This window comes from Natator depressus, chromosome 9, assembly GCF_965152275.1.
Source record: "Natator depressus isolate rNatDep1 chromosome 9, rNatDep2.hap1, whole genome shotgun sequence".
In the NCBI taxonomy this organism is placed as follows: Eukaryota; Metazoa; Chordata; order Testudines; family Cheloniidae; genus Natator; species Natator depressus.
The window spans coordinates 61,416,308-61,441,624 of record NC_134242.1 but is presented as its reverse complement, the minus strand read 5'-3'; the positions used below and the strand labels follow the sequence as shown (position 1 = coordinate 61,441,624).

Sequence of the window (25,317 nt, the reverse complement as noted above, 5' to 3'; positions counted from 1 at the left end):
GCTACAGCACTGCAGGAGCACGTGACAGGAGGATGAACTACGCTGCATTAAGGCTCTTACTGTAGTTCACTACAGGCCTGGATCCAACGCTCACTGAAGCCGCGGGAGCCTTTCTGTTGATTTCAATGGACTTTGGATCAAGCTGTAGCTGGGGGTTGACGGGAGGAAGCAGAAGAAGGCTTGAGATGTGGCAGTTTTAAACTCCCTCTCCCCTCCCCTTCCATCGCCCCAGGAACCTTCCCTTTCTGGCCCCTCTCAGGCCACCTTTCCAATGCAAATACTAGTCAGCAGCTATGGAATTTTGTTTGTACTCCCAGTTTGCAAAGTTGGAGCTGGCAGAGGCTGTTGGGTCACTAATCGTGCCTGAAAAAGGCAACCAGGCTCATGGGGAGGAGGAGACAAGGGGCCGTTGGAGCTTAGGTACCTGGAGGAGCTAAAGGAGGGGGAAAGTTCAGACAGAAAATGCAGTGCAGTATATATGGTGACAGCTGTCGAGAAGCGGAAGGGGCAGATTCTGGTCTCAGTTACACCAGTGTGAATCCAGGGAAGAATCCATATTTGGCCTGAGCTCAGAATCTGGCCTCCCGGTGAGCTTCCCCCACCTACTGTTTATATCAGATTAATCCTTCCACCAGGAACTACTTTTCAGAGTGGAAGGACATACTACATGACTCCCACTGAAAACCTGCCTTTCAAAACAGGTGTTAAAAAAGTAAATACTTTTCCAACGAGGCAGCCCTACCGGAGCAGAGGCAGTGCAGTCTAGTGGGCAGGCCACTGGCTGGGAGGTCAGGAGACATTCTGGGGTTCTGTTCTGGACTGTGGTCTTGGGAAAGTTTCTGTATGTTTTGGTTCTCTGCCCAGCCTGGGTTTGTCTGTTTAGACTAAGCTCTTGGGGGCAGGAGCTATCTGTCACAGTGTGCGCGTACAGCCCCCAGCATGATGGGGCCCTGGTCTTGGTGCGGGCTGAAAAATAACTAATAACAGAAGCGTGGTAGGCTCCAGCTGGCTGCAGTGCTTTAGCAGTCCCTGTCACAGGTAGTTGAAGGCATCGAAGGCTTTGACCTCATGCAGCTCAGTGCATCTGCACCAATGCTCTGCTAATATGCGCTCTACCAGGGCTTGGGGCAGAGAAGATGCCAGCTGACTTGGGTGGGCCAGGGATCAGGCTCTTAATGACCTATACTAGCTAACAAATTACAAGAGCCTGAATTTACATTGGAAACGATTCCTTTGGAAAGTCTGAGCTGTGATTTCCTGCCTTCCCAAACGCAGGCCTCCTGGGGATCCGAGTATTGACCCAGGTTAACGCTATGGTTCCTCCTGAGAGGCTTAGCCTGGGGAGCGATAAATTCTGAGACGGCTTCACTGCCTGTCTGCCAACTCCCTCAGCTGTCTATTCTGCATAGGAAGTGTTGTTTGTTAGCTCTGGAGGACCAGCGCAGAAGCATTTGCAGTTGTGCTGTGTGTGTCAGGTGAGATATCTTCCACAGTGAGATGAGAGAAGATACTGTAGATCAGGGCAATAACAGATCTGGAGCAGGGTTGCTGCTAAGAAAGGGCCCAAATAACCAGACCTGGAGTTGTCCAGGAATCATAAGGGTGGGGGAAAAAAAGTTGCTTAACAAACCCTGCATTAAAAGATTGCTCTAGTTCCAGCAGGAGTTAATTCAGGGGAGCCCCAGGGCCTGTGCTACACAAGAGGTCAGAGTAGATTGTCACAGAAGTCCCTTTTGGCCTTATAATCTATGAATAATGTTGAACAGGTAGGGAGTACTCTTCAACTTGGGGATAGCAGAGTCTGCATTTGCACTAATGTCTGATGGGGGTGCCCCTCAGTCCGGTCACTTATCTGGAATATTTCATTCAGAAGACTAGGTTGTTTTCCATAGATACAGACTCCATCAATGGCAACAGCCCAGGTTCAGTACAGCCATGCGTAACACAGAACAAGAGCTCGATCCAAGGCCAGGGCCTGTAGTGCTGCTAAGGGAGGTCTTACCATGACAGTTATGGATTCACGGTTGTTTCTGCTCCCTTTCCCAAAGCCCCAGTCAAATGTGTCCTCTCATTTTCTGTTTGGTAGACGCTGGAGCTTGGACCTAGGGTTTAGAGCTTGGATTTAGACTGGGTCTTCTCTGTGCACCAGCCTCAGCGAAGCGAGCAGCGGATTTCTGAAAAATAGCGTTGATTAGGAAATTTCCCCCATCCTGCCTGCAAAAGCTGAACACCTCTGCCCAACTTCAGGCTTTTGAGGGGTTTTCTCAGGCTCTCCGGGTTTGTATGCACGAGTTTTCTACCATTGCCAACTAAATCAGGGGAGCCAATGCCTTTGCAGATGCTCCATAAACTTTGTTGCAGGACATAAATGTGTGCGGTTTACCCTGAAACTTTGACCCAGATCTTCAAAGATATTTAGGCTCCTAACTCCCAAACCTGGAACAAACCTATGTAAGGTGCCCATCCTAGGGATTACAACCATGTTAGCTACCTCCAGCTAAGTGGCAATCCATTAACTCAAGGTAGAAAGCTGTAGTGTGGTCATAACCCCAGGGGCCTTGTGTACGCTAGGGAACAATGTGATTTTTTTTATATTGAGTTAGCAACCCTGAGTAGGTAACCCCACTGGAATCCCCACTTAGCACATAATGCAGACACAGTTTAACACCTGTAAAGTTGTGGTAGCTGGCTGGGATTGATACTAAGTGGAGGCTGTAGTGGAGAGACGCCGATTTATACCAGCTGAGAATTTGACCCATTAACTTCAATGGAACTGTGGCCAGTTTACACCAGCTGGGGATCTGGGTGCATTGATTGCCTTGGAGCTATGATGATACACACTGGCTGAGTATTTGGCCCTCTGTTTGTGTGTGCGGAGTTGCTTGAAAGGAATCTCAGACTTTTCTCCTGGTAGGCCGGGCTGCCTGTGCTATCACTAATTCTTATACTCAGAGAGTTCTAGAACAAATGAGGCAACAAACAGAAACTGACTTCAGTTGAGGTCAATATCAAGACTGAATGATCAGAGATGCAAATATTTGTACAGGTCAATATTTAACTAAAGGGACAATAAATGCTGATACGGAACCAAATCTGTATATAAATACATTCTATTTATAACACACATTTTTAAAGGGATGCTGCCAAGAACTTGTCATGGCTTCTGATTGATGTCTTTCCTTCCTATTGTTGGTAATTCCTTTTTAGGAGCTTGGAAACTGTGTTCCTAGCAGGTGTGTGTGCAAGGGGAAAGTGGTTGCACTGTAACAGATCCATGCCTGCAGACAACAAACTTGGGTCCAGAGCCACAAGGTGTTTAGGCTCCTAACTGCTGCTGATTTCCATGGACGTTAGGAGCTTACATACCTTTATGGATTTGGATCTGGGTTGCTGCTACACACTTGAAGAGGTGGGATTAGAATCCTAGTCCTTCAGCTTCAAAACAACAAGTCTCTCCTACTGGAACTAAAGAAGAGCTGCTTTTGCTGAGTCTTGTATGTGGCCTAGCTACTAGCGGGAAGCCCCACTCATACACATGGAGGTCCAGAACCTGTATCGCTGTAGCACCTGTGTAACTTTATTCACATCAGTAGTCTCACTGGCTTTTGTGGGTCTACTCAGGTGAGTAAAGCGACACCCATGCTTTAGGGCCTTGTCTATTTCCTTTCCCTTGCCCTTTGTCTTCCTTATCTGTTGAGACTGAAAGCTCTTTGAGGCAGGGTCTGTATTTGTACAGTGATTAGCATAATAGGGGCCTCTTGTCCATCAGCCCCTAGGCACTACCAAAATAAACCATCATCATCATAAAGGGTCCTGAGTGAAAGACTGTTGACGACGTCCCATTCACTTCACCAGGCTCTGAACCAGGTCCTACCTGTTTGCAGGAGCAGGTTCAAAGCTGGTATCACGGCAAGCACCCGATGGCAAATACGTTGGGTTGGAGTGGTCAGAAATCAAAATCCTGGAGGAATGCTGAATGGCTTTTTCCCCCCACTACCAACGTAATGATCCTTTTCTGTTTTTAGCAGACATTGATTCCCTGCTTGGGTGCTGGAAACACCTGATGTTGCTATGGTGGTTTGTTAGTTAACAGCTTCAGCTTAGACAGCACCTAATCATCAAACCAGCAGCCTGAACTGATCAGCACAGTTCTAGGTACTGTGATCGTTGCCTGCTGTTGCTGCTGAAACGGCAGGGGGCGCATAAGCCATTGTTTTGTCTGTCCCCCCAGATTAGTCAGTTTTTAAAACATGAGCTTTCATGATGAAAGGATGCTTTAAATTTTCTTTTCTAAAAGGGACTAAATTGGACTGACTGGATGGCCCTGGAGAAAGGATGTGATCTTGGTTTTATGGAACGTTCTACCTCTAGGGCATTGGTTTGAATCCAGACTGAGACAGCAGCACCAAATTGTTCCTTTGTGGTGGCCATCCTGAAATTGGTGGATTTCAGCCCAGGTCATAGTGGATAGCCATCCTGGTCACTGCTTCCCTTGTTAGCTGTCTCTTTGGAGAGGCTAAGGATCCCGTGGCGCATAAGTCATCTGTGTGACTCGAAAATGACATTTTAATTTTTGTGAAAATTTTCAAAAGAAATGAAATGGTATGGTATGGTTTTGTACAAAACTGTTCAGGGATTTTTTTGATGATAAAATTGGAAATGAAAATTTTATTTTTTTAAGTGTTTTTCCCTTCCCCCTTTTTTTTGGCTGGGTGGGGCAGGGCACATTACAGTCTGGTGGCCAAAGCCCAGTACGTTTGGATTCTGCTCCTGCCTCTACAACTGACCTGCTGTCTAGTCTAGGACAAGTCAGTTCACCTCTCTGAGCCTCAGTTTCCTCTGGAAAAATGGTTCTGATACCCAGGGCCGGATTAACCTTTTGTGGGCCCAGCGCCAAACATATTTGTGGGTCCCCATGGAGGCAATGGAGCATGGCACGGGAGGTCAGTCCCCGGAGTCGGGGGCCAGCCAGGGGCACTGGGGCATGGCATGGAAGGGGCGGCCCTGCTCCACCCAATGCGAGGGCACTATTTACAAACCAGCAGTTGCCAGACACACAGTGGCCTGCCCGGCCCTGTGCTGCCAGCATGCCCCTTCCCCTCGGGGGGCAGGCCCATGCCATGCCACACAGCCCCCCCTCCCGCCCAATACCCCCCAACTCTCTATGGCCAGAGACCCCAGGGCCCACTATGCCCAGCGCCCCACGAGACCCACCCACAAATGCACAGCATCCTGCACAACACCACCCCTGCCCACAGCCCCACCACAACTGCCCAGCACCCCGCACACAGAACCCTCACGCACTAGTACCCCAACACACACAGATCTTCTCTGCCCCTTCGCAGCCCAGCACCGCCCCAGACTCCCCACGGACCCACTCCCCCAAGCCCTGTCTCCTGGCCGCACTCACCAGCCCTGCTGGGAGGTGACTGTGTCTGCTGGGCTGGTCCCAGGGCGGGGAATCTCTCTGGACCCTCGGGAGTGGCGCAATCACCCAGGCCAGGACCTGCCCAGCCAAGCCCTCCACACTGTCTCCCGCCCTCCCCGCCACGTCCCCACACACCTGGCTGAGACTGGCCAGGCTTCTGCACCAGTCCCAGGTGGCTCAGCTCTGGGGAGACAAGTGGGGCCCATAGGTGGTGGGAAGCAGAGACTGCCCAGAGCCGGAGGTGCAGAAGGGGTCTGGCCAGGGGGCTGAGAGGAGCAGGGGGTGGGGCCAGGGGGCGGAGAGGAGCAAGTAGTGAGCAGGGGGAGGAGTGGGGTCTCAGGGCTCAGTGCAAGCGGAGCAGGCCAGAGCCCCTTCTAGGCATGGGCCTGGCTCCAGGGAGCCACGGGAGCCATTGTAAACCTGGTACTGCTGATACCTACTCACTAGGAGTTGAGAGGATGAATTCATTTGTTCTGTAAAAAGCTTGGTGATTCCCTGCTAGAAAGTACTAAAGACTTTCAGTATAATCATTTCTGGAGTGTGTCTCCCTGCAGTATCTAGACATCCCAAGTATTTTTTCTCCTGCTGATAATAACTCATCTTAATTAATTAGCCTCTTACAGTTTGTATGGCAATTTCCACCTTCTCTGTATGTATATATATATATATCTTCTTACTATATGTTAACAGAATCATAGAATATCAGGGTTGGAAGGGACCTCAGGAGGTCATCTAGTCCAACCCCTTGCTCAAAGCAGGATCAATCCCCAACTAATACCATTCTATGCATCCGATAAAGTGGGCTGTAGCTCACGAAAGCTTATGCTCTAATAAATTTGTTAGTCTCTAAGGTGCCACAAGTCCTCCTTTTCTTTTTGCGGATACAGACTAACACGGCTGCTACTCTAAACATCCCAAGTATTGTTACTGCCCATAACCTCATCCCAAGCTAGGTACTTGTCAGTGAGCCAGGGAAAGGGTTAAATCCTTTTTCTCTTTGTGGTAGGCATAGAGGAAATGATTGAAATTAAAGCACCAGCTCATTGACTTTTCATGTAATTGAGGAGAACCTAATGGGTGACTAGGTTAGCACATCACTGAGTCCTCACCTGCACTTTCTTCAGTCAGCCCAGGGACAAGCATAACAATTGTGCATGCAAACAGCTAGAGCTGGTCCAAAAATGGTTTTCCATCCCACAAAAAAATTCCAGATGTTACATTTTTTTCATCCCAATTTGGGAAAGGCCAAAATTATGATTTTTTTTTTTTTTTTTGCAAAACAAAATTCTGAAAAAAAAAAAAGCCATTTGGGATCAATGAAAACATTTTGTTTTGATTTTGACCCTTACTTAATTGTATTTTATTGTTTAAAATATGTCAACTATCGCCATTTGAAAATGAAAAACTGGAAGCTTTTTGCTCTGGAAATATCAAAAGGGGAAGTTCCAACACTTTAAAAAAAAAAAAAAGGCTTTTCGTATTTTTATTTTTCAAAATGCAGTTTCATCACAATCTGTACGAGGTTGTGAAATATTTTGGTGTAGTGGAAACAGCATTTTCCAAGGGAAAAGTGGGTCTGATGCATATTTTCCAACCTGTGCTAGTAACAGCCTCTTTAGTGAGGGAGCGAAGTTGTTTGAAGACCTCAATGGGCAGCGTTACAAGTGAGCCGGCTGCTCCTGTGCTTGCAGGCAAGCTGGGGGAGCGGCAGCAGAGCACTGCGTACTCCCCTCTGTGGGAAGGCTTGGCTAATGCCCACTTCTCTGCGATTCCCGGCGCGCGTAAGGAGAGAGCCCTTCTAGGAGCATTCTGCTTTCAAGTGGCTTTTGTCACACTCACACCTGTGGGTATGTCCACACATGAGCTGGAAGTGTAATTGTCAGCGTGGGTGGACATATGCTCGCTAGCTGTGATTGAGCTAGCTTGCTAAAACTAGCAAGCTGTGACGGTGTGGGAAGCGGGATGGGCTAGGCTAGGCTAGATTCCCAGTCCATGCCTAGGGTCTCAGATGGGATAGTGCTGGGGGGGGGGTGTAGCTCACCCCTCCTCCCATGCCACCATGGCGACACTGCTCTGTTTAGCATGCTAGCTCAGTCACAGCTAGCATGTTTACTTCTACCTCAGTTGGAAGCGATCACCTCATCTCCAGTGTAGATGTACCCACAAAGCTGGGCTCCAGATAGTGTGGTAAAAAAAGCAGTGTGGATGTTGTGGCTCCGGTGCGCACTCTGGGTAGCCCCCTGATCTCAACTACAACGTCCACACGGCTATTTTTAACGTGCTAGGTCAAGCCCTGCTAGGGCGAGTCTGTCTGTCTGGGCGGGGAGGCTGTCTCCCCCCTGCAGTATGGGCGTACCCTAGAGAACAATAACAGTTAAGCCACAAGCCGAAAGATCCCATTCCTTACAGTGTGCTGCTGTGACCAGGACTCTGCTCTCACCATTCCAGTGCCATGGGAACAGAGAGCCTAATTCAGCTCTCGCTTATTCCACCGGGCTCAGTTACTCTAGAATTGGAGCGGAACGGGGCTCAGAGATTTTACTGGAGGAGAGAAGATTCCTGAAATGTATAGTGCATTTTGGGGGTGGGAGGGGTTCTTGTTGGAAAGAAGCAGAGAAGAAAGAAAGAAAGAAAGAGAATCATAAGGTGACAAAAAAAATGCCTCCTTCTTGTGGGACTAGCTCAGAAGAGGCAGCCTGTTCTCCAGAGGAGGGGATAGAGGACACCAACTGGTTGACTTCCGATCCAGCATCACAGCAAGGAATTGTTTCCAGGAGGTCTCAAAACCCAGTCTGGATCTTCTGCCTCCTTATTGCAAGAGGAGTGGAAGTGAGAGGGTTCTTTGTCCTCACACTACCCACCTGCGCCCTGCCTCTCTTACCAGTACAGACCCGGTTATCTCACACTTTCAGGTTTGTGGAAATTCGTTGCCTGTGAATGCGCAGAACTGAAGCGGGCCAATGTTTATGCAACTTGCTGAGCCTAAGCATCCTGGCCTGGCTGATGGAGTGGGTTCGGGTGAGGTGCATTATCTCAAAGATCTTCCAGTTCTGGCCAGAAAACATTCGAGCCAAAACATCATCAGTAGTCCCTGAGCCCTTGATCCTAGGAGGTGCTGAGATCAGGACCGCTGACGAATTGGGCCCAATGACACTGGCATGTGCTGTGCTTCTAATTCCCGAGCAATGGAGCACCAAGCATAAGGAAATGAATGGAAGAGGTTTTCAAATGACTCTGTTTTGCTGTTCCGATAGATAGGTCATAGAGTGATGAGTTCGGATAGGCAGTTACACTAGGAAAGGCTCATGCTGCATCTTCCCTTTGTCTTTAATAGAAGCCATTATCTGTGTCACTCATTGACCCAGCAGCAGAGACAATTTCTTGTTTGCCTTCCAATCCCTTGACTGAATAGCCCAGGAAGAGGAAGCAGAAACCAAACTATGGTGTGCATCCGTCATGGGATTTCTGCTGCATGCATATGGTGGGATTCATGTTGCACGCCTGTGATGGGTTGGTGATGCATACTCATCGTGGGGTTTGTGTTGCACGCCTGTGATGTGCTGGTGATACACGCTCATCATGTAGTCCATGTTGCATGCCTGTGAAGGGTGGGCAATGCACACTCATTGTGGGATTTGTGTTGCATGCATGTCATGAGATTTGCTTTTTCATTTTCGCAATGGGGATGTTTTGTGCTTTTAGGTTATTTGACACTCTTACCTGGTGTGTTTGTCACTTAACAAGGTCAGTCGATATGCCTGCTTCCTCTGACCTGTAGCTCCCTCCAGCTAGTGCTAATTAGTCTGAGGAGTCACAGGAAATGGCATGGATGGGCTAGAAGGAGACCAAAGGACTAGCTCCATCCACTGAAATCTGTCACAGGGCACCTCCTCCTCTGCAGGGCTGATTTGTTTAGAAGCCCAGGGATATGTTTGTACCTAAAGGTCTTACACTGGTGGCACAGTTCTGAGGTAACTGCATCTCTGATCCCCTCCGGGAGGGTCTCCCAATTAGGTCACAGGCCTCAAGCTGTCACCGGTCTTGGAGCAGAGTCACACAACTCTCTACCTCTGGATTTCGGATGCGGTTCCTCCTGCAATCCGCTGTGGGTCTGACTTTAGTCCTGTTGTCTTAGGGGCAATGAAGGGGTTAACCAGTGGCCTGCCAGCCTGTATTATGCAAAGTACTGTTTATTCAGAACAAAAGCGTTCCAGGGAAAACCTATCATAAAAACAACAAACAGCTTCGATGCAGGCCGAGCTTACCGGGGAGGCACTCATCTTCCCCCTGGAGATCCTTGCAAGTTTCAAAGTACGTCAAGCCTTCTCACAGGGTCTGGTCACAAGCAAGTTGGATGCCTGGCTGCTGTCCCTTTCCATTAGTGCTTTGGTGGAGCTGTGGCAGGTCTGCACATTATGGACTGGACGTAAAACTTTTAACTGCTCTTGCCTACCACCCTCCCGGCCCTGGACTCAGTCGGCCATTCTGGCTAAGCCACGCTTTGCTTTTTCCAGAGTGCTAACAAAGGTCTGAATTTGCTATGTTCATCTGTTCAGACTGCTTCCTTGAAAGGGCAGGGCTGGCTAGTGGAGCTGAGGGCTTGAAGGACTCCTGTCTTCACAGGCAGCATTGCTTAGTGGGGCTGACAGCTGGAGAGCACGAGTCCCTGATCTAACACTTATTTGCTGGGTGGCCATGGGCAAGTCACTTCTCTCCTGTTTTCTCCCATCTCACAAACAGACAATGTTACTGCCTGACCTCGCAGGGGTTACGAGGATTTGGGAATAGCTTCTATGGGCCTCACACTGCGATTCTTGTCTTCACTCCCTCCCCACAAGTCTTGTTTCTTTCATAATCTCTGTGTTTCCAGCCGGTTTATTCCCAAATAGAAGGTGATCCGTTTCTGTCTGGGAAGTCAGGGGTCACCAAGCTCCACGGGGTTTGGCATGGCAGCTTTCCCCATCGACCTGAAGAATGTCCGCCCTGGCAGCAGACCCACCCAGCGACCCCAGGAAATCCCTCTTTGCCCCTCAGGGAGGATTAGGCCTCTTAAGAGAAGTGAGAGCCGAGGCCCGCTGAGCAGGCCGAGAACCAGCTCCCAACTCATCTGACTGGTTGGTTTATCCCCCGGACGTGCATTGTCCACAAGGAAAGCAAGAAAAGTGCTGAAAGTGGCAGATCGGGGCAAAGCAGCATAATTCCATACCCTGCTCTCAGTCTCCAAACCTAAGGATAATGGGTTCCCCACATTCTATAAGGAAGAAATGGGATTTACTGCTGAGCTTAGAAACGAGGGGCATTGATGCCCTCAGATCATAGGGTGGGGCGGACAGCAATAGTAACCACTTACATAATGATTTTCAGACATCAGCTTATCCTCATAACCCTCATCTGCCTGGAAGGGAGGTAAATAGTATCACCCCACATTTAACATGTAGAGAAACTGAGGCAGGAGGGATGCTGAGTGACTCGTCCACAGGCTCAGCCATAAAAACTCATGGATCAAAGGAGCTGGTGTTCTCTTTTGTTCCATTCTGAGCCCAGGATCTACCTGGTGTTAGCTCTGGGGTTTGAATGTATCTCCCTGGCTTGCAGTTCTGTGCTCAGAGCACCAGGCCACAGCTCTGAACACAGAGCACTAACTTATTCCTCAAAACTTGAGGGCAGGGGCTCTCAACTGGGGGGTCATGATCACTGCATTCCCAATTTTACTAAATGGCTGCATGGGCAGGGGATTCGGGAGTGCTGGTATGGAAAAAGAGGTTGTGGTATGGAAAAGGACCATTGATCTAGGGATTCCTGACCACAGTCTAAAACCATGAAACCTTCCCCATGACTTTATTGTTTTATTTTGAATTTTTGGATGGATCCTGCAGCAAAATGTGTAAATGTGTTCCGTAGGTAATTTTGCCACAGGAATAAATGTAGGGACATTTTGTGATATTGTCACAAGGTAGAATTTTGTTGCAGAATTTCCCCCACACAAATTCACAATTTCTTGCAAACAAACCCACCCTTTTCTAGAACAATTTCCATTTTGTGTGTGTGCAGATTTGCAAAGATTTGCAGCTCTGCCAGAAGCATTAGGGAAAACACATGAAAATTGATTCCAAATGCATTCAAACAGTTCGCTGTTTGGAGTGGAGTTTCAAAGCAATAGGCATTAAAAAACAGACCATGCAAATTACAAAGGAGGCTTTTTTCCCTAATTAAACTAGTCTTGGGGTCCGTTGGGTTCTGCTGGGTTTGGCTGGCCCACGGTGGGGCCCCGCTGGCCTCGGCAGGCTTGTTGGCTTCCCCCAAGGTGATGCCTATGTAGTTGCACCGCCTGTGCTGGTGGGGTGCTGTTGCTATGGATGCCCTCTTGGGGATGCTGGCAGAAAGAATGGTTAGCCCTGTGTTTCCTAGCAACTATCACCAAGCAACAGTGGAAAGTAGACCCCTATCCTCTGGGAGATGAAGGCAGCGGCTGGGTGGGGACGGACTGGGGGGAACCTGCTGACAGCAGCTGGGACCAGATGGAGTCACAGGTAGCAGCCATCGGGGTTATTAAGCAGAGGGAGCAACAGCTCTCTAGCTCACTGGCTCTCATGTGTGCGTTTTTGGTCCTTCTGATCGGCCAGTGGTACTAACGACATTGGGAGAGGGCTGCTGAGGTGCAGCCAGGCACGGAAGGACAGTCCCCGGTGCACATGCAAAATGGCAGCCAGCATTAAGAAAGCCCCAGCCAACCGGCTAGCAAAGCACACATTGCTCTGCAGGGCCCTTGTGTGGAGTGTTTCTCTCCAACAGCCAGGCCCCTGGCACGTCCGAGTCATTCATACCCTGAGCTTCCATGGCAACATGGCTGCTCAGCAGGGCCACTGGGTTTGGTACAGTGTGATAAGTGTTAATGGAGACGCGCGTGTCCGCGTGCACGCCTTGGCCTGTCTGGGGGTAAAGCTCCATAAGATGCTGAGTCTCGTGTTTACTATGAACTGCTTCACGACTGCCCAGTAACGGGCTGTGTTTATTCCACAGCTTACTGCACTGAGGATGGAGCAGCGAATGCCGCTTACTATGGAGGTGAAGGTTTTTATTATTCTATACATGCGTATTTCTGCCACACGTAAAGCTCACTCGGGGTAGCGGGTGCCTTCATGAAATGCAGCTGGTTTCTCCTTAGCAGATCCATCCCCGGGGTTCACTAAGAACCCAATTAAGGGCCAAGAAACTGTAAATAGAGCGTGCTGAATTCTCCGCTCCCTGTCCCTCTCCCCACTATACTGGATGCAGTACACGCTGTAGATGAGCTGTACTGCTGATTGGAAGCGGAGTCTTGTGGTGAAAGCTCTGGCTTGGGGCTTAGGAGATCTTGTTCCGTTCCTGGCTCTACCACGTTCCATATGTGACTACAGGCAAGACTCTGAATCTCTCCGCATCTCTATGCTACAGCTGTAAAATGGGTTCCACCTATTTCCTTCTCCCTCCCTCCATATTATCTGCTAGGGGTTCTCAGGACAAATTTTTGAGTGGCCTCAGTGCAGCCACCAACTCTTGCTGGTGGCCACTTTCAAACTTTTTCCTAAAATACTTAATTAGCTTTAGGAAAACCAAATAAATAGGCACATACACACATCCAAATCACTGTAATTGATTGATTGCTAGCTAGCCAGTCTGTTGTGAAAAGTGATATTAACAAACATAAAGTATCACTTTTCACAGCAGCCTTACTCAGTCTTGGACAAATTAAGCCCGGGATGGAGGGTCGGGGGAGGCAGCAGGGGCCAGTGGTGATGGGAGTGGTTGGGGAGGCAACGGGGGGCTGGAGCCTGAAGCCCGAAGCTCTGTGGCCGGAGGATGGGGCCAAGGGATGGAGCCCGAAGCATGCTGCTGGAGGCTGTAGCTGAAGCCCAAAGCCCACCGTCCCTGGGAAGGTGGGGATCTCACCAGCTGTTTGTTCCTCCAGCGCTGTGCCCCAGGTGTCTCCAGAGGTGGGCAGGGCCCAACCCCTACTGGCGGCCCCAGCAGCCAACACCAGGGCAGTGCATCCAGGAGCACCGGGGAAGGTCCACTACTTTGCCCTCCCTCCTGCCCAATCACAGCCCAGGAGGCTGTGGCTGCAAGAAAAGCCCCTGGTGGCGCGATGCGGCCACGGTGGCCACCTTTGAGAAGCGCTGGGGGCAGGGAGTGTCTCTTATGATGTTCTTGTAAAGTGCCTGGCACAACGCAGGCGTAGTCATACAACAGTAAAAACACTCTTCCCTGGGACGCAGGATAGAGCCAGTGTCCAATTACAGTGTTACGGGTGCACTTTGATGCCAGGGGGATTGCCTTTCAGATGACACACAAAGGGGTGTCCTGGCAACTACTCCAGGTTCCACTGCACTTTACAGTGCAGGGGCTAGCCCAGGTATCCTGCTTGTATCTGGGCTCAGGTCATCCCCTTCTGCTGGCCTATAAATGGTGCTCCAGCTGAGCCTAGGTACACTTCCTGTTCCACACAATGGGCTTGTGGGGTGCTGCTAATCAGCTGCCCTATCCCATCCCTGAGCTGGCTGCATTTCAGTAATGGGAGAGGTAGATTCAGTTTGCTGAGTCTCCTTTGGGGGCAGCAGATGCAATATGGTGTAATTTATTATGATTGGTGGTTCAGTGAAGTTTGCAGAGGTGAGGTGGGGATTAAGGAGTCCCTGTCTGAGAATGCACAGGATTAAACAGAGCAGCATGGAATTCATGCACAAAGACCCAGTGGACCAGATCCTCAAAGCTATTTAGGTGCCTAACTCCCATTGATTTCAGTGCAAGTTAGGTGCCTAAATACCTTGGAGGATCTGGGCATCCTTATGGAAACCTCTTAGAAAAACTCCTTTCCTGTAAAGTGAAAGCAAGAAATCAAAATACCAGAGATAAGGGAACCTTAGAAGTAAAATATGTCTGACACCCACACTTCCCTCCTCCATCTCCCTGGCGAGTGGGTCATTTCATTGCTCAGGTATGTGCGGCATTCAGAGGCGGAGGGAGAGCCCCTGGTACTGCCTAGCAGTGATCTGATTCCTGCCTCTAAAAATAACAGGCTGGAGTGGCACGAGTGCAGAAAAACCAGGTGAGAGCAGGCGGAGCTCCAAGGGCTCTGTGCAGTCCTCACCCAGGGATGAGTCCAAATAAGAACCACGGATACTAATGCTGTGGAAATTGGGATTCAGATCCAAACTGCAGTGCGGGCGTGTCCCTAGAATGAGCCCAGCCCCAGTACCTGAGTGCAAACATCTCTGAAACGTTGGAAAAGTTCAGAGTTTGATCTGATTCTAGGTTTGCACTTTGTGGCTCCGGTCCATATTGTCTGTCACTGTGACACAGGGGTGGTCCCAGATCAAAGGAGAGTGTTTGAACCTATAGCACCTAGGGGAATAGGTCAGGCATTTAATACAAGCTGAACTTGTTGGGGCAACAAACTATCCCTCACCCCCCTGCTTTGACAATGTCCCCTCTAGTGATAGCTGGGAGCTTTCCAGCACATCTGGCTTGACAAGGATGATATGCTAATAACACCAGACAGGTGGGTAGAACACTTCTTGCTAGTCTAGGTGCAGCCAACAGCAGCCTAAGGTCCCAGTGCAGCCGGTACAGTTCTGCAGCAGCAGCCTGTTGGAGATTTCATGTCCCAGCCAAACTGCTCTGATCAAGATGGAGCATTGCATGCTGGGACATGTAGTGTCAGGGAGCTGCCTCCATTTTAAAGAGCAGGGCGGCTGCAATACTTGCTCCAGTAAATACAAATTAGGCGTGGTTCTCGCTTCCTGGCGCATTGCCAGTATGGCTCTCAATTGGGCAAAGTCTGGGAATCCTTTGAAGGAGATTTAGACATGTCTTGTGCCATATAATGTGCAGGGTGAGTAAAACACCTTGGGCCCAATTAGTCTCCATTGACGGCAGTCAGGTTGCACCAGGGAAGACGTTGGCGCATAGCGATGCTGTTCATTGCTGCAAAGCCTTCTGGCAGAATGCGCAGTGGGCGGTGAAGAGATGAGCCTGGTTTCTTGCAGTATTCAGTGGGCTCTGCCAGCCTGTATCTGCAGGGCCCAGGGAAACTGGACTGTTTTGCCAGCTCTGTTACATATGAGTGAGTATATGAGGTCTATGTAATAAGAATGACACATGGGTAACCACATAATTAAAGGCTGCAGCTCCATTAAGGAGTATTATTGGTAGTATCGTTAACCACAGAGCACAGTTTGAGTCGTCAGATGCTAGGGGTTGAATTTCTTAGTATGCTGCTGCCCTTAGACTGTTGAATCAATGGGAACATGTCCAGAAGATGCTCTGTCAGATAGGAATCATGAAGGAATCTGGAGTTTGATGATATTCGTAAACATACATAGAAATTCATAGGACTAAAACTCTGCTCTGTTGTATTACAGATGTGAATGTTTCATAGGGAGAATGAAAATAGATCCGTTTCCCTTTTGTTCTAGTCTGTTTCAGATCTAGGATCTCATGTGCTAGTACGAGGCCAACGTGTTCCCAGGGCTGTGGGCGACAGTTAAAACCCAGCCTCATCCTTTTATTTTCAAAGCAGTACGAAGGAACAATGAACCAATTGAGTTTTATATAGTTTAAAGGAGAGTTGGGCCTGAACCTCAAAGTTCAGATCCTGATCCTAACTCCCCCAAGGTTTGAGGGCACTTGGATCTGGTGCTCGGACTTAGGCTCATCAGCTTTAATTTTAAGTTCTCCCCCTCTTATTATTTATATAGAAAATCTAAATCCTAGACTTCTTTATTTGACTGCATCCCTTTCGCTGTTGTTGTGTTCTCTCCCTAACTACTTATGCATCCCTCATCACTGCAGTATTCAAGCACCTAACAGCCATTTTATCCTCACAACAGCTAGGGAAGGATTATGCCCATTTCACAGAGCGGGGAATGGAGGCACAGACTTGAGTAAGTGCTTTGCCTTAGGTCACACAGGGTGTCAGTGGCTGAGCTGCACTCCTGCATCCGAATCCATTGTCCTTTCGTGCCCTTTAGCCACCCTCCTATCTTAGATGTTTGTAGCACGCCCATCACCATAGCGTCTGAATGCTTTACTCAAGAACTCCTTTCTTTTGTTCTCCCCGTAGGCACGTTCTGAAATGGACAAGTACCTCTCCAGTCAGCTGCTGCCAGTTCCAATGGTGCCAGACAAAAAGTACCGCAGGGAGAGTGCCTCTGTGGTAGATGAGTTCTTCTCGACAGAGAAGCCCTCCTCCACGCCATACAGCGTGAACATCAATGTGATACTGCCTGACACCACGCACCTGCGAACCGGGCTCTACCGGCCAGCCAAACCCCTCACCCCCTTCCCACAGATCAAAACAGAGCCTGGCACCAGCTTCACCCAGCCCTGCTCGTCCGCAGCAGGCTCGACGCAGACGCTGCCAGATTTCACCAGTGTCTTCAGCATGCCGCAGTCGGTGGCGGTGAACAATATCTTCATCAAGCAGGAAATGCCCTCGGAGATCCCTTTGTCTGGCAGCCTACAGCAGGCCCAGCTTTACCAGATGCCCATTGGCAATGGTGATGCTGATGTCACCACAATGGTGCCCTCTACTGGCAGCACCACAGCCATCAACACCATCAGTGGCGTCACCATGTCCACGGGCAGCGCCATGCTCCCCAGACCCATCCAGCCCGGCGGACAAGTGAAGCACTTCCAAAATGTCTCCCAAGGTCAGGGGAACTTCAACGTCACCGGGCATTTCTACCCTGTCCCAGGACTGAACCTGCCCCCTTCACCTCCAAACTCACAGCCTGGCAGCCCTGAGAATCAACCCGAGCTCATCAACACCATCTCGCCCCCGCCCTCCTATGAAGCCACATTTGGACTGAAGCTGGTACAGTCGTCCCAGATCCCCACACTCCCAAACGGTCTCGGGACCCTCTCTCAGGGGCATATTATCATGCCAACGCCCAAATACAACAGACGCAACAACCCAGAGCTGGAGAAAAGGAGGATCCATCACTGTGATTACCCAGGTATAGCCACAGCGGCTGTGTTGGTTTGGTGTCGGAATTCTTTCGTGATGGGCGTAGCTCTAGCCTGTCTGAAATTTGCCATGCATTTGTCCAAAATGTCCCCTCCTCCCAAAGTTGTTCTATGTAGCTGACTGACACCCTCCACCAGAGGTGGATGCATTGTAGTGGTGAGCTATGCAGCGATATCTATGTGCATACTATATGAAGGTGCACTGTAGTATCTGTGAGAGGCATATCACCACTAATACTATGTTGGCTCCAGTCCACATGACAGACAGCTCATCTCTGCAATGGCCATCAAAGAAGCAGTTTCAGACTCTGGAGCCAACATTCTCCTTTTGATGCAGCTGGCTAATAAGCTTGCATATGAGCTATTCTTTCCCATGTGGTAGATTGTATGTTGAAGAAGAGGGGACATGATAAAGGTATAAAGAATAATGGATTCTCCAGAGGAGGTAGATCAAGTCTTGCTATTTACCCTTTGTCTTAATAAATGTGTTTGTAAATTGGAGAGGGTTCAGAGAAGAGCTACGAGAAGGAGTAAAGGAGTAGACAACATGCCTTCTAGTGATAGACTCAAGGAGTTCAATCTATGTAGCTTAACAAAGAGAAGGTTAAGGGGTGACTTGATTACAGTCTGTAAGTATCTGTTGGGGAACAAATATTTAATAATGGACTTTTTAATCCAGCAGAGAAAGGTCTAGCCAGACAAATTCAGACTGGAAATAAGGTGTAAATTTTTAACAGTGAGAGTAATTAACCAGTGAAACAACTCATCATTGGAACATTCTCACCATTGCCAATTTTTAAATCAGCATTAGATCTTTTTCTAAAAGATCTGCTCTAGGAATTGTTTTGGGAAAGTTCTCTGGCCCATGTTATACAGAAGGTCAGACTACATGATCACAATTGTCCCTTCTGTCCTTGGAATCTACGAATAATACAAGAGCATGGAGGCATTCAAGGAAACTGACAGGCAAAGCATTGAAAACTGATAGAAGGAAATGCTTGTATTAACACAACACACAAATAGCGTGTGGAACTCATTGCCAAAAGATATCCCTCAGGCCAAGATGTTAGCAAGGTTCAAAAAAGGATACGGGTGATGAGAATATCCAGAGTTACAATAGCTGTGGTTCAAAAACAACCAAGAGTTTTACGAGTGGCCTTGTTTAGGACACACCAAAGTTAGGGGATGTTCAGAGCCAACGTTTTGGTTTAGCCCATCATACAGGGGTCATTAGTAAAATTCAGTTATAATTCCAGTTTCCCTCTAAGTTGAAGTGTGTTTAGATCTGGTCCCATCTCTAACTGATAGAGACCAAAGGAGACCTGGTTTGAACCTCAGCTGCAAAGGTGGCTTATGTAAACGTCACTACAAGTTCCAGCGATGAGGTGGGGGACTCCCCTAATCAGCTGCATTTCCTTGGGGCATCTGAGTACCAGACTGGTAGATGCAACACAGCAATCTCTCAGTGACATTGGTTTATGTATGGTAAACTTCAAACAAAGAAGAATCAATCTGATCTTGGTAAAACAGATTCCTAGCAGAGGAAAAAATAGCCCTTAAATTTTAGGGAAGCTGAGGTCTGAACTCCAGAGAGAGCATAAAAGAGCTGTGAGCTGGGAAAGCTAGTGAGGTGCCAAACTCAAAGAATTTGGAGTATGGCTTCAGTTCCGATGAGCACCAAATGTCTGGATGAATCTGATGTTTAGCTGAACTATCTGCATGTTGTGAATAGAGCTAATTGGAAAGCAGAATTTCCATCCCATGGGAGAGTCTAGCATTTCAACATTTGTTTTTCTTCTGATTCAGAAAAGTTGAATTTCAAAATTTTTCATGGAATCAAAATTCCAAAAGGTTTTTGGTACAGAAACATCAATATGTTTTGTTTCAATTATGTTGAAATAAGGTAAAGACATTGTTTTGATAATATCAAAACACTATAATATATTAATGATGCAATATATAAATATAATGCAATACTAAAATGATTCTTATATTATAAAAGTTGAAATGAAACGAAATGAAACACTAAATAAAAGTGAAACTTTTTTATCTCCTAGAAGGAAAACCTTTAGCGATTATAGAAAAGAAATGAGAGAGTCGAAATCATAAATTTTGGCACTTGTCCTCAAAAGTATCATTGAAATTGACACATTTCTCCGAAATACGTTGATTTAGATGAACCTGCATTTTCTGATTGCAAACTCTGCCTCCGAACATTTTTCAGTCTGCTCTGCTCTTGAATATTGAAAACTGGGCCAGTGCTTCACACATTTGCCAATTCTTTGCACTTTCTCATACATCATCGTCTTCTGCTGGATCTGGAAATACCACAAAAAAAGAGCCTTTCTTGCAGTCTTTTGGCAGTGGTTCTAGAATCCAGAAAGTCAGAGGCAACGCAAAACTGTCAAATAATAATGCAGAAGTTAACATTTTTATGCCACCTACGTACAAGGTTCAGATTGAGCGTGGGATGGTATCTTGGGTCTGATAGATTTGATCTTATTCAAACTGATTCTCCCATCCCCAGTCAAGACACGTACATGTGAGAATTGATTGTACTAAGGAATAACACATGGGGGTCCTGTTAGAAAGTTTGGATGCTCCTTTGCATGCCTGATTTGCCATTGTTGTGCACTCCTTGCTGCAAAAAGCTCTCAACTTATGGGTGAAAAAACTCCTCCGCCCCCACTGACACATGCAGTCTTCAGTCTGAACAAGTGTCCTTGTTTAGCTGCTGTAGAAACAAGCCTTACACATGTACTAATTTGCAAACGATTACCCACAGTTCTTTTCAATCCTCTTTCCTTCTGGCAACTCGGATTTGCTGCAGCTCACCATAACCGTGGTGTGTGTATTTTAAAGCTTCATTAGAATGAAACATTTTTCACCCTAAGGGGTTTCTGTTTTGTTTTTACAGGTTGCACGAAAGTTTACACCAAGAGTTCCCACCTGAAGGCACATCAGAGAACTCACACAGGTAAGTGTACACCTGAGTACGCCATAATACTTAGGATCTCTCTAGCCATGGTATTTTTATACCATACCCATCATTGGGGTGGTAGCTGTTGATTTCAGTGGTATTACTCCAAGTGCAATCTGATCGCAAACACAGTGAATGCAGTTAGATAAACAGATCTAGCGGTGTTTGTGGAGGAACCAGTCACAGAGGTCTAGCGGTGTTTGTGGAGGAACCAGTCACAGAGGTCTAGTGGTGTTTGGGAGAACAAAAGACATACTAGTTGGTGCGTGACACGTTGGTGTGCTTTAGAAATCGCACCTGCACATTACCGCACTGTGTAGACATGCCCTGAGTTACCTTTAGAGACCTCCTGCACTTGGCTAGGGTATTGGTTCAATACAGACTTGGGGAGGAGTCCTGCCCATTTCATTCTGTGCCCTCTGCATTTTCCCTGGAGGTCTCCCATCTAAGTACTAACCAGGCCTTGCACTGTTTAGCCAAGGGGAGTGCAGCCTGAAGTGATTTGGCTGCATATACACAGCGTATGAGGAGAATACAGAAGGGGAAGGGCCATCCCCTTGGTGAATTGTTTCCCCTTTGAGCCAAGGGGAGAGCCCCAGCGTTCGATACTCTGGGCCCTGAACAATTAATTAAAACAAAAAATATCCAACAGTGCCCCAGCGTTTCCTGCATAAACCCAGCCCCCTGGCCCCTCTCAACGCAGGCAGGCGGAGGGCTCCTCCGAGGACGGCCTGAGCCCTTATCAGATCCTTGGCCAGTCCCAGAACCAGAGCTTCTCTCATAAATCTCTTTTATAGAAGTGTTGATCTTTACTGGGTGCAATTAAGCTGTCCCTGGGGTCACTTTTCTTTTTTTATGAGCAACGAACAAATCACAAAGCAAGTCCCAAGCCTGGGAATCATTTCTCCCACCTGGCTCTGCTCCTATTTCATCTTATCAGGCTCCGGAACGAGGCATGAGGTGCAGTATTTTCTCAGCCGTGCACCGTAGAGACGTATGACGTAGAATGCCTCAGGAGGAGATGGGAGGAAAGAAGGCCAAGGGCTGTGTCCAAGCTACTACGGGCAGACGGTAGTAAGGAAGGGCACTGAGTTCCCAGAGAAGGAGCTTCAGGATGGGGAGATGGTAACAACAGTCCCCTCTTTACTAATAAAGAGCTCTTCTGCTGACCCCAACCAGGGCCCTGCCCTTGCCCGTTAGCCCTTCGCATGAGAGATGTGTAGCTCTCAAAAGTTGCCTGAGCCATTGTACAGTGACCCGATGAGGCAAACCCCAGCCTCTCTGTGGAGCCATTTATTGGCCCTGCTGGGGCCTGAGTTTGACGTAAGACCACTTCCTTCCACCACCTGCCTCAAGATGCCCTCTTCCTGGGGCAGAGGGACGAAAGAGGATGTGCCTTGAACTGGCAGGAGTATTGGTGAAAATAGATAGGGGGAAATCCAGAATGGTGGAGAGGAAGCCATTGATGAGTCAACTATATTGGGAGGTTATGTAGCAGGCAAGTGTTCCCCACGCACAAGCTCAAGGCCACCATATTCAGCCTAATGAGTACCCAGAAATCTAGAGTGGAAAGGCCAGAGTATTAACCCGCATGGTACCTTAGCATCCCACAAGTAGCTGCACTCTGGCAGTGACTTCGCTCAGTCACTTGAAGGGTTAATAAAGCTATTTGGGATAACCCACCCAATGGGATCTAGCCTGGGAAGTCTATCAGGCCCAATCACGAACACCTTCCCCTGTGGTTTGCCTGTTGCTATGGTCTAGGCCATATCAATCTCCAGGGGACACCATTCATTGCCCTGGCGCCATTGTGCGATTAAATATATAACCCACTGGCCGCTCACCCACCTCCCGGGGGATCGGAATGCCAATTGGGCCCATTGTTCCAGCCTGTCCTGCCATGCTGTCCTGGGGGAAGGAGCCAGCTTGCAGGACAATGGAAAGCATTTTGTTTCCATCCTGGAGATCAACCTGTTATTGTTTGAAAGTAAAAGGCCTTGGTGTGGCTGACCCAGCCAGATGACCTGGCTGGGACAATGGCTGAGTCTGAGCGGGGCAAACCTCGCCTTTGTCTTTCAGTTTAGAAAACTAATAAAGACGCCCACAAACCCATGTGATCCTGAGTGTGCCATAAAATTTCCCAAGTGCTGCTTGTAAATCGAGCTTAAATTCTTATTGACCTGAGCTATAAACATATTTCTCACGCCTGGCAGAAAGCTAAGTTGCTTTGCATTTCTTCACATTCTGTTTGCTGCTGGGTTCACGCCTCATTCTGTGTGTGTGCATGCGTGCATGGGAATGTTTGTGTGGGGGCATGCAAATGTACACGTAGGCTTGTATACAGAAGCTTTCTGTGCATGAAAACAGGCATGTTCATGAGTATGTGTCATATGTGCCCAGAGATGCCTGTCTCTGTGTTAGCATGCACAGGTCTGTGTGTGCATGCATCATGTGAGAACTTGGTGTGTGTGTGTGTGAGAGCTCATGTTTGTGTGCATGCACAGATATGTTTATGCTCAAATATGTATGCCTGTGTCTGTGGGCACATCTGACGTGCACCCATCCTAAGGCATGCACATGCATGTTGCCTGTGTACGTGCACTTGAGCTGTTGTTAAGTTCTCCATAATTGGCCGATGAAATGGTAAATATTTGAGGTCGGGAAAGTCAGCACATTCCATGAACTCTGCCTGCTTGCTCAGGCTGTTAAAGAGCGAGGACTAATATTTGAGGGGACCACGCCCTGCCAAAGCGTGGGCTGCGGCACTCAGTCCAGAGTTCAGTTCAGCTTCCCGGGCTGCAACCGCTGCAGGGTGCGGCCAGCCTGTCTGGATTTGGAGAGGAGCTGGGTGAGGCTGGCAGTGGCTTTTCCACACAAGCTCCTGGCTGGCAGAGACACTTCCCCATTTGATCTGCAGGATAAACAGGGAGGTGGGGACACTGAGGCACAAAAACACACTGAAAAGTTCCTGCAGGAGCTCTTCTGCGCACCAAAATGTTACAGTGTGAAGAGCCAATATAGAGCTGGTTGGAGTGTGAGGTGGGGGCAGAGTTCCAGGGAAAATTTAGCTGGAAAACAAAAATCTTTGGACTCTTCCATGGAAAATTTTGATGTTTCATCAAAAGTCAAAGCAGAAACACCCAGGGACTTTGTACAAAGCACTGCAGCCTAACCTGACTGAGCCTGACTCAGCTGCTGTAGGGATACCCTCATCTCGGAGGGGAAGTTCACGGTCTGGAGAGTGACCGTTCAGGTACAGCTGAGCAAGAAGAGTTAGGCATCGCCCAGTGAGTGACTGCACATGTCATAGGAGAACATGCCTACGTACCAGAATAATTAGCTAGCTAGATATGTCCGGGGATGGATGGTTGGACAGAGGGGTGCGTAGGGGGATGGATGGATGGATAGAAAGATGTGTTTGGGAGGCAGGATGGATGAATAGAGGGGGAAAGATGGATAGATAAAGGAGTGAGTACGGGGATGGATAGCGAGAGGGGTATGTGTAGGGATGGTTGGATGGTGGTTAGATAGAAGGATATGTGTTTGGGAGGAGGGATGGATGGATGTATGGATAGATACAGGAGTATGTGTAGGGATTGGTGGATGGTGGATAGATAGAGAGTGGAGTATGTGTGCAGGGAAGGGATGGATGGATAGAAGGATATGTGTTTAGGGGGAGGGTTGGATGGATAGATAGAGGAATGCATATGGAGATGGATAGCTAGAGGGGTATGTGTAGGGATGAGAGGATGGTTGGATAGATAGAGGGGTATGTGCTTAGGAGGAGGAATGGATGGATGGATAGATAGAGGGGAGGGATGGATAGAGGAGTATGCGTAGGCATGGGTGGATGGTGGATAGATAGAGAGTGGGGTATGTGTGTGAGGGAAGGGATGGGTGCATGGAGAGCTAGAAGAGAAGGGAGCGATGGATGGATAGCTAGAAGATGAGGGAGGGAGGGATAACTTGAAGAGAAGGGAAGGAAGGATGGATGGATAGCTAGAAGAGAAGGGAAGGAAGGATGGATGGATAGCTAGAAGAGAAGGGAAGGAAGGATGGATGGATAGCTAAAGAGAAGGGATGGATGGAGATTGACGGATGGATGCCTAGACAGGTAAGTACTGGACACTGGTATGCTGCTCTGGTGCACACCGTAACCTCTGGCCTGTTGCCCCCTGCAGGAGAGAAGCCATACAAATGCACCTGGGAAGGCTGCGACTGGCGCTTTGCCCGCTCCGACGAGCTTACCCGGCACTACCGCAAGCACACAGGTGCCAAGCCCTTCAAGTGCCTAGCCTGCGGGCGCTGTTTCTCCCGCTCCGACCACCTGGCTCTGCACATGAAGAGACACCAGAACTAGTGGTAGAGCTCCTGCACTGCTCTTGCCTCCCTTCCAGGAGCAGCTGGGACTCCTTCCTCTTGGACGGATGACTCGTCTTGTACATAGGAACAAAACCATGCTGTGATCAAATGGCAGCGTGTGAGCTCTGTGCACGCTCCCTCCTTGTGCCCTGTCACCAAGGTACTCTTAGTTAAAGGATGATTAAAACTATATCTGTATCCTGGCCAGGATCCCACTTCCTGACCAGGAGATGTTCCTTGGACTCCAGGACTCTCCCTTCCAGTGAATTTGCTATTTATTTTTCACTCTGAAGCAATTTTCCCTTTTGTCTCAAACTCTTTGGAGCCTTTCCTTCCCTTTCGGGGTCTGCCTCTGGTTGGGAATGAGCAGAAATATGTTGGGCAGATGGGCCGCTGGGCTATGGGAAGCCTTTATCAAGTTCTTTGTGGAGCCTTCTTGGACTGAGCTATTCCATAACCAAGTTGTCACCACAGGTTTAGCACACAGGACATTCAGGCCATGCAGGAATAGCAGTGAGTGTTCATGGCTTGTTTGGAAAGT

At 48.5% G+C, this 25,317-nt stretch overlaps 1 protein-coding gene across 1 annotated transcript in view; it reads left to right on the top strand.

Annotated features, from left to right (window-relative positions):
- The window catches only part of LOC141994191 (Krueppel-like factor 5), a 40,633-nt gene extending 15,597 nt beyond the window's left edge, over positions 1-25,036 (top strand). Inside the window, exons 2-5 of the mRNA XM_074964368.1 lie at positions 12,449-12,493; positions 16,530-17,424; positions 20,352-20,411; positions 24,596-25,036. Of these exons, the coding sequence (XP_074820469.1) occupies positions 12,449-12,493; positions 16,530-17,424; positions 20,352-20,411; positions 24,596-24,774 (1,179 nt within the window). The 3' untranslated portion in view covers positions 24,775-25,036. The remainder of the gene's footprint in view (positions 1-12,448; positions 12,494-16,529; positions 17,425-20,351; positions 20,412-24,595) is intronic.
- The last annotated feature ends 281 nt before the right edge of the window (positions 25,037-25,317 follow it).